This window comes from Hemicordylus capensis, chromosome 1 (assembly GCF_027244095.1).
Source record: "Hemicordylus capensis ecotype Gifberg chromosome 1, rHemCap1.1.pri, whole genome shotgun sequence".
In the NCBI taxonomy this organism is placed as follows: domain Eukaryota; kingdom Metazoa; phylum Chordata; class Lepidosauria; order Squamata; family Cordylidae; genus Hemicordylus; species Hemicordylus capensis.
The window spans coordinates 429685646-429699842 of NC_069657.1; the positions used below are offsets into that span (position 1 = coordinate 429685646).

The 14197-nt window shown below is 45.2% G+C and overlaps 1 protein-coding gene across 8 annotated transcripts in view; it reads right to left on the reverse strand.

Annotated features, from left to right (window-relative positions):
* Positions 1 to 258: 258 nt before the first annotated feature.
* LOC128352043 (transmembrane protein 247-like) overlaps positions 259 to 14197 on the reverse strand; it is a 61329-nt gene continuing 47390 nt past the window's right edge. For all 8 annotated transcript variants that reach the window (XM_053312263.1, XM_053312246.1, XM_053312237.1 and 5 more), the window contains 2 exons: positions 12578 to 12919; positions 259 to 682 (listed from right to left, as the gene is read on the reverse strand). In XM_053312263.1, the coding sequence (XP_053168238.1) occupies positions 479 to 682; positions 12578 to 12919 (546 nt within the window). In that variant the 3' untranslated portion in view covers positions 259 to 478. The remainder of the gene's footprint in view (positions 683 to 12577; positions 12920 to 14197) is intronic.

Here is a 14197-nt window from a genome sequence, read left to right on the forward strand (position 1 = left end):
GGGCAGGGGCGGCAGGGAGGAACGCTGCCGCCCCCCAAACTTCACTTCTAAATACAGCACCGGAGGGGGAAGAGCGGCGGGAGGGGTAAGTACTACCCCCCGCCCTTAAAGTTCGACCCCCCTCAGTGCCGGACCACCAGACCGGCCCGGTTCCGAACCGGTTCAGAGGCCTCCAACATGGCCTCCAGACCGGTTTGTGCACATCCCTACTGGACAATACCCTCACTTTCCAAGAATAAATAAGCAAACACAACAAGATTGTCTTTATTTCATATCACTTTATGATTAACATTGGGGACTGTGGCTGGCTGTCAGGGCCTTAGACAGCCAAGTTAAAACCTGCATTTGTTGAACATCTTAGAAGAGGGAACTTGTAAAGAGAAGGGAAGAAGAGATGACAGAACTGGAAGAACAGAAATAACCAGAAAGCTGCTTGTCCACTTTTCTCTGCTGCCTAGAGTCTGCTGCTCTTTCCTGATTACTTTTTCCTATTTTTGAAATCCAGGAAAATCTTCTTGAAAATGAAATACAGGAAAATGGCAAAGCAGAATATGTGGTGCTTCATAATAAAATAGAAAGCCAGCTCCCTGGCAGTGTAAATAACATGGATAAAGATGAAGCAGAAAAAAAATAGGGCGTACTGGTTCTGGGGCCGGAGCAATTCATGGAGCTCTTGTCCAAACTGCAAGGGAAACAAAAAAAAAAAAAAAAGGAAAGGAAATAATAGGTCTTTCAACAAACTGCTCCCTTAGACTGTCCAAACATTTGTTTGTTTTATTTATTATCATATTTATATACCGCCTGATAAATGTATCTCGAAGTAATGTTCACAATTTAAAACAAAAATATAAAACACAGTATTAAATATAAAACACAATTAAAACAATTTCACAGAATAAAAAGTGAAAACAATTTCATAGGATAAAAACATACATTTTAAAAGTAATTTCAGTTAAAAGCCTGAGAAAACAGGTGGGTCTTGAAGGCCTTTCTAAAAGCAATCAGAGATGGAGATGCTCTTATTTTGACAGGGAGCATGTTCCAAAGCCCCGGGGCAGCCACAGAGAAGACCCTTTCTGGAGGTGCCACTGTTGGAGATGAAGTTCCAGTGCATCGACCTTTTGCACCAACTGTCTTAATGACCACTGGGTGCATTGGGAGTAGAGACAGTGAGTCAGGGTCTCCCTATCTGACCCTACTCAATGACCCCTGAACTGACTCTGCAGCACTTCCTGTGCTGAGTCACAATCCTTCCTTTCCTCCTAGAGAGCAGATGGAAACATCTCTCTCTCTCTCTCCTTACCTATCCACTATGTAGTCCTTTAGATTAGAGATAGGTCTTTCCTATCCAAGTGTATTTAACCAATAAATATTTAGTATTTAGTTCTACAAGGATCTCCATGTGTTTCTCTAAATAGCTGCAATATCCAAACCATCCTCTGCTACCTACTCTGTAACTGGAGTGTGTGCTCATTCCTTAGTGCTCTGCTGTTTTACCTATTGTGGGTAAAAATCAACAACCTCTAACAGCCACCAACCGAGCCAGAGGCAGGGGCGTAACTACTATTAGACAAGGGGAGGCAGCTGCCTGGGGGCCCCCATGCCTCGAGGGGCCCCCCAGAGGCAAGTCACATGTGAAGTGTGTGTGTGTATCAGCAAGGGGCCCATTTTAAAATTTTGTCTCTGGGTCCACTCCAGCCTTGTTACGCCCCTGGCCAGAGGCAACCGTAACCAGACCTCCCCAGTGTTATGACACAGGTCACCCCAACTGGACAGGAGTTGAGAATCCCAAAAGGCCAGGGCCAGGCCTGTGTCTGAAATCAGCATTCCTGGGGTCAGTGAACTCATGAACAAACTAGTCAATTCCTGGAAAACTGGCCAGATCGTCTGTCCTGTGTTACAACTGTGAATTGCCTTGGGGAAAATAGGAGTCATCCTGCCTTTCATGGAGCTTGATATGTTTTGCTACAATTGTCATCATTGATTTCTTGTTTCAGATACATTTATGCAATCACTTTGGAATGATTTTAGAAATGCACACTAAATCTATTTACACATACACTAGTTATTTAGATTGGTATTTCTCACATACAGGATTAGGGTTTCCCATGACATCATTTGACTTCCTAACACCTCTTTGGGGCAGAGAGTCCAAGTTCAAGTTTGCTCACACAGCAGAGGCAAATCTGCAAAGCTCATAAGTGCAGATTGTTTTGAGAACACAAGAACAATTCCTTCTTGCTAATGATCTGGCAGCACGTAGGAGATGGCGCTCCATCTCTTGAAACCCAGCTCTGACAAACAAACAATTGTCATGGGCGAGCAGTTTTTCTGATACAAGTTAATGGACACTTTTTAGGAGCATGACAGATGCTTTTTTGAAAGAACTTTATGTCCGCATCTAGGCTCAAATGCCTATAAAAACCTAGCTTTTGGGGCATGGCTTCATGAAAACCTTTGCTCATCCTAAGAGCTTGCTGCCTGGCTACGTACCAAGAAAGCAGGAGCAACCCCTGATAGACAAGAGACTGTTCACAGCTTCTGCTGTGGGGTGAAAAAGCTGGGACTACTATTTCTATCTGCAAACCAGCATGCCTTTTTGAAGCCTGTCTGCTCTGCACATCAGCCTCGGACCCAAGTGGCAGTCACTTCCATGTGCTGTGACTGGAGCTGGTAATACGCCTTCCTGAAAGACAATTCAGCCTTTGCCCCCTCACCCCCTTTCTCCCTCCTAAAACTCTGGCATTCTGCCACCCCGCTCCTAAGCAACCCCCCTTCTCTTCTTTCCATTTTCTCTATCCTTTGTTAGGTTTTACCAGTTAGTTTAACACTGAAACCACATGCAACCAACACATTCATGAGTTAAGGAATACTGCACTACACTGGGAAACATTATTGATTTAATTGATTCGCACTACTGAGAAACCTGAGTGATCTTCCCTCTGGGAATTGACAGAAGGAGTGTGAGTGACTCTGTTGTTCCTTTTGGATCTCTCTGCAGCCTTCGATACTATTGACTATGGTATCCTTCTGGAACGTCTGAGGGGATTTGGGGTGGGAGGCACTGCTTTGCAGTTGTTCAGCTCCTATCTCATGGGCAGATTGCAGATGGTGTCTCTTGGAGACTGTGGTCCTTAAAAAACTGAACTTTCGTACGGTGTCTCTCAGGGCTCCATATTGTCTCTGATGTTGTTTAACATCTACATGAAGCCACTGGGAGAGACCATCAGGAGATTTGGTGCGATTTGATCAGGAGTAATAAATACATATTACTCCTGTGTTGAAAGAACTACACTGGCTGCTAATACGTTTCTGGGCAAAATACAAGATGCTGGTTATTACCTATAAAGCCCTTAACAGCTTAGGCCCTGGTGGGCCAAATCTATTTCTCCATGTCAGCATCATCAGGAGAAGGCATAACCTCCCTAAATGTCCGCCTGGAGGCAGTGATGGGCTGGATGAGTGATAACAAACTGAGACTGAATCCAGATAAAATGGAGGTACTTATTGTGCGGGGTTGGAATTCAGGAGATGATTTCGATCTGCAGGTTCTGGATGGGATCACGCTCCCCCGGAAGGAATAGGTATCCAGTCTGGGGGTGCTTCTGGATCTGTACCTCTCCCCGGTGTCCCGGGTTGAGGAGGTGGCCAGAGGTGCTTTCTATCAGCTTCAGCTGATACACCAGCTGCATCCATTTCTTGAGATGAACGACCTCAAAACGGTAGTACATATGCTGGTAACCTCTAGGCTAGACTACTGCAATATGCTCTATGTGGGGCTGCCTTTGTACGTAGTCCGGAAACTGCAGTTGGTACAGAATGCGGCAGCTAGGTTGGTCTCTGGGACATCTAGGAGAGACCATATTACTCCTGTGTTGAAAGAACTACACTGGCTGCTGATACGTTTCTGGGCAAAATACAAGATGCTGGTTATTACCTATAAAGCCCTTAACAGCTTAGGCCCTGGTGGGTATTTAAGAGAACATCTTCTTCACCATGAGCCCCATCGCTCGTTAAGATCATCTGGAGAGGTTCATCTGCAATTGCCGCCAACTTGTCTGGCAGCTACTCGGTGACGAGCCTTCGCCATTGCAGCCCCTGGGCTTTGGAATGCGCTCTCTGTTGAAATAAGAGCCTCCCCATCTCTGGCAACTATTAAAAAAGCACTGAAGACATATTTATCCACCCAGGCTTTTAATGAGATTTATAGTTTTAATACTTTTAATGTTGGGTTTTAACTGATTTTAATGTTAAGGATTTTAATGTTTACATGATTTTAATTGTTTGATTTTAATGTTTAAAAGATTTTAATTGTAAACTGCCCAGAGACATGAGTTTTGGGCGTTATAGATATATGTTTACATAGATAGATAGATAAATAGATAGATAGACCTGTTTGACTTACCTGATCAGCACCATTGCCTTAATAAAGCCCATTGAAACTTTACAGGTGTGTCTGTTTTCCCTTCTACTTGTGTTTCCAGATCACACATGGTTATCATATCAAAGAACTATGTCAGTTTGTGGCTAGAGTGAACAAGCCTTATTCTCATTGCTAGTAGGGATGTGCGTTTCGTTTCGGATACAAAACGTTTTGTGAACAAAACAGGCCATTTCAGCTGTTTTGTAGCCAAAACAAAACTCCCAATGCTCAAAACAAAAAATTTTGTAGCCAAAACAAAACGTCCCTGTTTCGGATACAAAATGTTTTGTTGTTTTGGCTGTTTTGGAACTCCATTTTGCAATCACAGAACGTCTTTCTCCTTCAGTCTCCATTTTTAGTTTTGACATTTGTTTGAATTTCCAGCCCTTCCAGCCCGCAGATTGGCCAGCGAAAGCATGGGCTGATCTGCTGGCAATTGCCTCCTTATACCTTTCAAGCAAATTTAAGTGTACATTTTACCCTCATTGGCCAGTGGGGCAGTGTGCATTTCATTGTTGTTGTTTCACACTGTTGTGTGTGAACATTTTGTGGCCTTCCAGCCCGTAGATTGGCCAGCAAAAGTATGGGCTGATCTGCTGGCAATTGCCTCCTTATTCCTTTAAAGCAAATTTAAGGGTAAATTTTACCCTCATTGGCTAGTGGGGCAGTGTGCATTTACCCTCATGGGCCAGTGGGGCAGTGTACATTTCATTGTTGTTGTTTCACACTGTTGTGTGTAGATCAATTGCATTTTGGGCGGGGGGGGGATGTGGATGTGCATGACCTTTGGAAATCTGGCTGATATTTTCCAAAGCTCTGCTGTTGTTGATGTGTGATGTTGATGTTATTTGGGGTGGATTTGGGGCAGAAAGGCTTTGGGGGCAGAAGAGTGGTTCAGGTAGTAGTGCCCCAATGGGTGCCTGCTGCCACCCAGATTCCAAAAGAATTGGGGAAAGGACTGATTTTTAAAGAATTTCTGAAGTTGACATGTCTTTGGGACAGATTCGGGGCAGAAAGGGGGCCTGAGGGGCAAAACAGTGGGTTGGGTGGCAGTGCTCCAAGGGCTGCCTGCCACAACCCAGATTCCAAAGGAATAGGGCAAAGGGCTGATTTCTTAGGAATTGTTGAAGTTTATGCTTTTTAAAGGTTTTCCCCCCTAGGGAATAATGGAGGTTTCAGCAGACCCATAACTCCACCTGGGGGGCACTGGGGTGGCCGGGAGCAAGTGGTGGTGTAGTGCACATAGGGTGCCAACCACCCCCATGGATTGCTAACCCATGGGGTGCTGGGTTTTGTTGTTTCTGAGGTGTTCTGAGCGTAGATTCTCTGGTAGCATATGAGATTTTCAATGACAAACCATGAATCCACTCTCATATGCTACCAGAGAATCTGAATCTACACTCAAAACATCTCAGAAACAACAGAACCCAGTACCCCATGGGTTAGCAACCCATGGGCTCTACACTGCCACTTGCTCTGGGCCACCCTGGTGCCACCCAAGTGCAGTTATGGGGCAGGAATATCAGAGGTCCATCATTCCCTTGGGGAAGAACTTTACAGACATGCAAACTCCATTGCATCTTTAAAAATCAGCCCTCTGCCCAATTCCTTTGAAATAATTCTGGCAGCTTCCTTGCCCCCACTGGGCACTACCACCCACCCTACTCTGCTCTGGGCCACCCCTTTCCCCCCAACATGAACCTATACTTTTGCTGAAACCTCCATTCTTCCCTATGGGAAAAATCCTATACTGGTCCCAGAGACCAGTCTGGCTGTAGCATTTGTAGTTTCTGGACTACATACAAAGGCAGCTCCTCAAAGAGGGCATTACAGTAGTCAAACCTGGAGATTACCAGCATATGCAAAATCACGCTTCCAGAGCCTGATGTCAGATGTGGGGGGCGTGTCTGGGGCTGTGAGGTGCAGCCCCTGAGGGGCGGAGGCCTGGGTTCTTAGAACCCATTCGCCCAATGGTGGCTCCACCCCCGGTTACAACAATATATTTCCTTTTGTTTAGACCGGTATCAATCGTTTTGACTGCAATTTAAGAAGTTATACAAAACAGAGTTTTAGCACTACCTGTTTTACAGTCATAAGATCTTGAAGCTATCAGAACTTGCAGCATTTTTGTTAATTATCAGCTCTGCAGTTATTTCAAGTATTACTCAACATTGTGCATCTAGCAAATTGTATAAACAATCATCTTTGGACATTCATATTCATCTCTTAAGAGACATACAAAACAAGATATATACCTTATGTTGTACATTGTTAGTTCATCATAAACTTTGTAATACCTTGAAATATGATCTATTAGATTGAAATATTTTATAAGATATGAGCTATAGTGTTCACATTACACTGATTGTATAGCAGTATCTGGTTTATTCTTTTTTCTTTATTGCTCTGTAAGTCAAGGTTGCACAACTTCAGCCCTCCTGCTAATGTTGGACTACAGCTCCCCATACTTGGCTATTGGCAGCTGTGGCTGTGGATGATGGGAGTTGTAGTCCAAAACCAGCTGGAGGAACAAAGTTGTGCAGCCCTGGTATAAATAAACCAAAGATGACAAAGATACCATCAGTTTGCAGTGATTCACTTTCCAGAGGAAACTAGAACCCAAGGTGTGCAGCAAACCCCTGGAACTTGGGGAAGTGAGGCTATTGAGGCAGCATAAAACACTACAGACTTAAACCAGAAAAACAACCTTTCAGTAATGAGAAATCCTTGCTTCTGGGCAGGTGCTGGGGATCTCCAAGAAAAGATTTGCAAACTGCAATTCCAAAGAATCTTTAGAGAACAACACTGCCACTAAAATGGTATAAAACCAGCTTACATTTGTAATGTAGATAGGGTCTACGTCTGCTAGAATCAAGCATCTGAAGGTTTTTATCATTCACAACCAGCATCCTGAACTGTACCCAAAAGGCTGTATAAGTCAGCCAAAGCAGTAGGCTTGTGCATTTCGATTGGGGTACAAAACGTTTTGTGCCCAAAAATGGCAATTTTGGAGGTTTTGTAACCAAAACGAAATCAAGAATTAAAAACCAGAGATTTTTGTTTCCAAATCGAAATGACTTTGTTTCAGACCCAAATGCTTTGTTCTTCGGGAAAGCGTTGCAATTGAAATTGACTTCTCTGACTCAGTGACTCCAACTGAGGCACTGAATGATTAGCAGAAGATAAGATATGCAAAAAGCTGGCAGAGCTTCTCTGTTGGGCATGAATGGTTTAGTTAAGTATGTGTTCTATTCAGTGTGATTGAAATGCAAACTGACCTTGCAAAGGGATTTGGAAGACAGCATTTTGAGACAGAAATATCCAAATATATTTGGGAGCTCAATGCAATTCCAAAGCTCTTGCTAAAGGCCATGGTATAAGTTGCCTGGAGAAGCTTTTCCAGAAGCTGGTTAGGAAAGTTCTAAAATTACACAGGTTTTTCTTTCCAAAGGTTTAGAAAGAATCTCTTGACTTGTTCAGGGGTCTTTTGAAGAGCTATTTTGTTTTTCTTCTTATTTTTATGAGTTATAGTGGTGTCTAAGTTTTGTTGCCCAAGTTGAGCAGTCTAATGTAATTTAGGCTGCAATGTAATTTGTGCCTGGCAGTTCGGGGGCAGCTATTACTGTAGTGGTGGGGAACAGAAGAATAGGCACTGGCAGAGTAGCTGGCCGTTACAGGGGAAGGGAAATCAGTAATTTAATAACTGTTTCCACTTCCAACTGCTCTGTCAGCTCTTCGGCCTCGGGGAGCAGTTCCAGTGACCCACAGAATCTGGCCTTGCTCCTCTGCAATGCCAGGTCAGTTCAGAATAAGACCGAAATTGTCCATGATTTGATCGTGGATGAGGGAGCTGACCTGGCATGTATAACTGATACCTGGTTGGGGGAGGCAAGTGGTCCAGTGTGGGCTCAGCTTCTCCCACCAGGTTACTCTGTCGTGGAAGCAGGCCAGGGGAAGTGGGCAGGGGGGTGGAGTGGCTGTGGTCCATAAGAATACCTTCCCTTACCAGGGCCCCTGTGAGACAGTTGACTTATATTGAGTGCATATTTTTGAGGCTGGGAACTAGGGATAGATTGGGGATTCTGTTAGTGTACTGTCCACCCCGCTGCCCAACTGACTCCCTAACTGAGCTGACGGAGTTGGTTGCAGAGTTGGTTTTGGAGTCTCCTAGACTTTTAGTGCTGGGGGACTTCAATATCCACTTTGGGGCTGGCTCGTCTGGTGCAGCTCAGGAGTTCATAGCGGCCATGACAAGTATGGGCCTATCCCAATTAGTTTCTGAACCAACTCATGTTGCCAGCCATGCACTCGATTTGGTCTTTTGTTCAGATTAGGGGGGTGTTCTGTGGGTGGGGAAATCCAGTGGTTTCCCCATTGTCATGGATGGACCACTACCTGGTTAAGGTTGGTCTCACAGCCGCAATCCACCCCTGCAGGGGTGGTGGACCTATTAGGATGGTCCGTCCAAAAAGACTGCTGGACCCAGTGGGATTTCAAAAGGCCTTGGAGGATTTTGACGTTGAGGCGGCTGGCGATTCTGTCGATGCCCTGGTGGGAACCTGGAACAGGGAACTCAACAGGGCAGTAAACATGATTGCTCCTAAGCATCCCTTCCAACCTGCTGCAAAAATGGCCCCTTGGTATACTGAGGAGCTGCGGGGGCTGAAGCGGTTGGGTAGGCGACTAGAGCAGAAGTGGAGGAGAACTCGGTTCAAATCTGACAGGATTCAGCAAGTGACACATTTGAAGGCTTATACGGTGGCAGTGCGCTTAGCGAAAAAGAGATTCTAGTCTGCGCACATTGTGGCTGCAGTTTCACGCTCGGCGGAGCTATCCTGGGTTGTGAGGAGTTTGGTTTCTGCTCCTTCTACTTCCAATCAGTTCCCAGAGTTGCTCTGCTGTGATGCCTTTAATGGGTTCTTTGCGAATAAAATCTCCTGTATTCGGGCCAACTTGGACTCCACTATTTCTGCAAGGTCTATGGAGGAGGTGTCCAGCAATCCCTCTTGCGGTATTAGATTGGATCAGTTTCAATCTGTGATTCCTGAGGATGTGGACAAGCTGCTTGGGGCGGTGCGGCCTACCACCTGTTCTCTGGATCCTTGCCTGACTTGGCTGCTTCTATATAGCAGGGAGATTGTTGGAGGTGGCCTAGCTAATATCATAAATGCATCGCTGAGGGAGGGTAGGGTGCCCCCCTGTCTGAAGGGCAATGGTTAGACCACTCTTAAAGAAGCCTTCCCTGAACCCCTTAGCGATGGACAGTAACAGGCCAAACTCCAATCTCCCTTGGTTGGGCAAGGTGATTGAGAGGGTGGTGGCCGACCAGATCCAGGCAGTCTTGGAGGAAACTGATTATCTAGACCCATTTCAAACTGGCTTTAGAGCTGGCTATGGGGTAGAGACAGCCTTGGTTGGCCTGATGGATGACCTTTATTGGGGAAAACAGAGGGAGTGTGACTCTGCTGATTCTTCTGGATCTCTCGGTGGTGTTCAATACCATAGACCATGGTATCCTTCTGGATCGCCTGGGGGAGTTGGGGATAGGGGGCACTGCCTTGAAGTGGTTCCATTCCTATCTCTCGGGTAGATTCCAGATGGTGGAGCTTGGTGACAGAGTCCCTCAGGGCTGCATTCTGTCACCAATGCTTTTTAACATTTACATGAAACCACTGGGTGAGGTCATCAGGAGGTTTGGTGCTAGGTGTTATCAGTATGCTGATGACACCAAAATCTACTTCTCTTCATCTTCAGGAAATGGCACTCATTCTCTAAATGCCTGCCTACAGGCAGTAATGGGCTGGATGAGGGATAACAAATTGAAGCTGAATCCAAGCAAGACGGAGGTGCTCATTGTGGGGGCTCAGAATCTGAGGGGTGAGTTAGATCTTCCTGTGCTGGATGGGCTTACACTCCCCCAGAAGGAGCAGGTGTGCAGCTTGGGAGTATTCCTGGACCCAGGCCTCACCCTGGTATCTCAGATGGAGACCATGGCCAGGAGTGCTTTCTATCAGCTTCAGCTGATTCGACAGCTGCGCCCATTCCTTGAAGATATCTTAGAGAATGCCTTCTTTTACACGATCCCCACCGCACGTTAAGATAATCTGTGGAGGTCCATTTCCAGTTACTACCAGTTTGTTTGGTGGCGACTCAGAAGTGGGCCTTCTCTGTAGCTGCTCCCGGGCTGTGGAATGCACTCCCAGCAGAAGTTCACAATCTTAATTCCTTACTGACCTTCAAGAGAGCCCTTAAAGCCCATCTGTTTGGCCTGGCCTTTCAGGGTTTTTAATTAGTTTAAATTGTTTTAATGCTAACCTGGTTTCCAGGGTTTTAATTGTTCTGATAGTTTAATTGTTTTTTTTAATATGTTTTAAATTGGTGTTTATATTTATATTTCTGTTTTAATTGTTATTGGTTTTAATAGTTTCTGTTTTTAATTGTAAACTGCCCTGAGCCATTTCGGAAGGGCGGTATAAAAATCGAATAAATAAATAAATAAATAAATAAATAAATTTGGTGGGACATGATATCTAAGCCAGTGGTTCACAACTTTTGCTATTGCAGGGACAGGTCATCCACATGGTACTAGAGGAGACAAAAGGAGTGGGGGGAATACCCTTGTCAATCTATTGACATCCCCAGGAATCTTAGTTGTTTCTCTCTTTCTTGTAACCATGATCCATGGTTTTGCACTTTCTTAAATGCAGTGATGATAAATCTCAACAATTCTGAACAGTAGGCTGATTTGTTTGGGCTACTGCTCACTCCAGTTAAATGAACATTTGAAGCTGTTCCACATAGTACCAGCCAGGTCATTGGTCTATCTATCTTGCTATCTCAAGTGACCTGAGGTCACTGTTCCATGGGGAGGGAGCATTTTTATTGAAAGATTGCTTGAATCCACAAATGGGTTGTACTGCTGTGCTAGTGCTACAGGGACAGGCTTCCGCCCGCTGCAAAATTATCAAATAACTGTGCCAAAAAATAAATAAAACAAACAAACAAACAAATAAATAAAACAAACAAATAAATAAAACAAATAAAAATAAAGTGTCATCATTATTCATTCATTATTCATCATTCTCTTCACTCTTTCAACTTGTTTATGGGGGCTTCAGGGGCAAAACAGTGGGTTGGGTGGCAGTGCCCCAAAGGGTGGTGCACCCAGATTCCAAATAGGGCAAAGGGCTGATTCCTTAAGAATTTTTGAGGTTTACGGGTCTTTAAGATTTTCCCCCCATAGGGAATAATGGAGGTTTCAGCAGTCCCATAACTCCACCTGGGGGGCACTTGGGTGGCCCAGAGCAAGTGGTGGTGTAGTGCACATAGGGTGCTAACCCATGGGCTGCTAGGTTCTGTTGTTTCTGAGGTGTTCTGAGTGTAGATTCTCTGGTAGCATATGAGATTTTCAATGACAAACCATGAATCCACTCTCATATGCTACCAGAGAATCTACACTCAAAACACCTCAGAAACAACAGAACCCAGTACCCCATGGGTTAGCCACCCATGGGGGTGGTTGGCATCCTATGTGCTCTACACCACCACTTGCTTCGGGCCACCCCGGTGCCCCACAAGAGCAGTTATGGAGTTGCTGAAACCTCCATCATTCTCTATGGTGAAGAACCTTAAAGACATGTAAACTCCATTAAATCTCTAAAAATCAGCCCTCTGCCCAATTCCTTTGAAATAATTCTGGAAGCTTTCTTGCCCCCACTGGGCACCACCAGCCACCCTACTCTGTGCTGGGCCACCCCCCTTTCCCCTTGATGTGAAACTATACTTTTGCTGAAACCTCCATTGGGGAAAATCTTAAACTTCAAAAATTCACCAAAAATCAGCCCTTTGCCCAATTCCTCTGAAATGTGGGTGGTAGCTTCCACCCATTGGGTACTACCACCCCCACCCACTAGTTTTGCCCCAGGGCCATTTTTTAAAATCCAAAACGTTTCAGATTCAGATTTTGCAATTTTGAACAAAGAACAAAATTGAAGTATTTCAGATTGGCTGATTTTGAACAAAGAACAAAATGGCGGTGTTTCGGATCCGGGCCAAAAACAAAACGGGGGGGGGGGACGCACAATCCTACAAAGCAGAGCCCAATTCCATTTCCATCAAACAACTAAGCTTGCCCATTGTTTCACCCCTACTTACTGATCGAGAAGCTGTCCGTTGACGTAGCTGTTCCATTTTTTCCTCATGCATTCGCCTCTTTTCATTATCTTCATGCCTGTACCTCAGCCTGGTCATTGCCCCATCCAGCCTCATCTTCTCCAAGTCAAGATCAGCTACTGTGATCTGTCTACCATACTGTGATCTGTGACCCATCCCCTCCAGACTGCTGACCTCACCTATCCTAGAGTAGGCTTCTGGCTGCAGAGCGCTGGTCCCCCTTTGGGTGCTGATTGCCAGCTGCTCGGCTTGACTCTTATTGTCTAAGGTCTCTGTCATATCGTCGGGGATGTATGAAGAGGCTGGGGTATCCCTTGCAGGGTCCTGAAATGAAAAGGTCAGAAGGAGTAACTGCATTTACAAATTACATCTGGCCTTGCTTTGTATGCCAGGGGCAGATCTATAATTGAGCAGCCATGTTCCAAGAACACGGGCCACCCAGGCTCCGTGGGGAGGGGAAGCCACCATAGGCCCTGCCATCCACCACTTCCACAGTGCCCCCCACCTTTACCACCTACCCCACAATTTGGTGCCTGCCACTTTGGGTCTGATGGCCCTCCCTCCTACCTCCTGCTGGCCTGTCCTGAGCAGTTGTCACAGCCAGCAAAGAGCAGCATGCCGGCCATGGTGCAATATAATGACGTTATATCCCAGCACCACTGAGCCATGATGCTATTATGGCAGCTATTATCATGCTGCCCCGGGACTATGGAATGCGCTCCCTATTGAGATAACGACCCTCCCCATCTCTGACAATTTAAAAAAAAATATATTTTAAAACCCATCTTTTTACTCAGGCTTTTCCAGCTTCTTAATAATGTATAGGTTTTTAATTCTGTGATTGACTTTTAAATTGTTAGTTTTTAATTGTCTCTATGTGTTTTTATGTGTGTTTTAAACTGTTTTATCATTGTGAACCGCCTAGAGACGCAAGTGTGGGGCAGTATAAAAGTGTAATAAACAAACAAACAAACAAACAAACAAATAAATAAATATTATACCATGCCGTGGACAGGGCTGTGGAGGCTGGTGGTGGCAGACGTGTGCAGCTGTGGCCAACTTGGATATGGGCTGCCACCAACATTGTTACACCACTGCTGTATGACTCTGTTTTTAAGACAAGTGAGGTTGATCTCTAACACAAGGAAGTTCTTTTCTGTAGTGAAGCCTTCTTCAGGGGATGTTCTCAAGAAGGGGGGGGGGAACCACCCTGCTGGATCAGACTAAGGGCCCAGCTCTCCTCTGCTTTGTTTCCCAATCTTCAGAACTGGACTAGAGTCTCCGGGAATTGGTATCAATCTCCTGATGACTAGTGGATGGAATCCTGGAGACTTGAATGGCTCGATATGGTGAAAAAGATTGGAAAAGAAAGCTGCAGGAGGGGCTTCACTCATTTGGAAGCCGTAATTATAGTGGGCATCCAGATGCTTCTGGGAAACCCAAAGATGGCTTGAAGGTGACATCCCACGCCTGCCATTGCTACCTGGCAAGTGGTATTCAAGAGGCAATCCAGAATAGTTCTATCAAAGCTTTCAGGAATGCTGTGGAGACTTTAATTCCACCAGCCATTTGGAAGCTTGTGATGATGGATTGGTTGGCTTG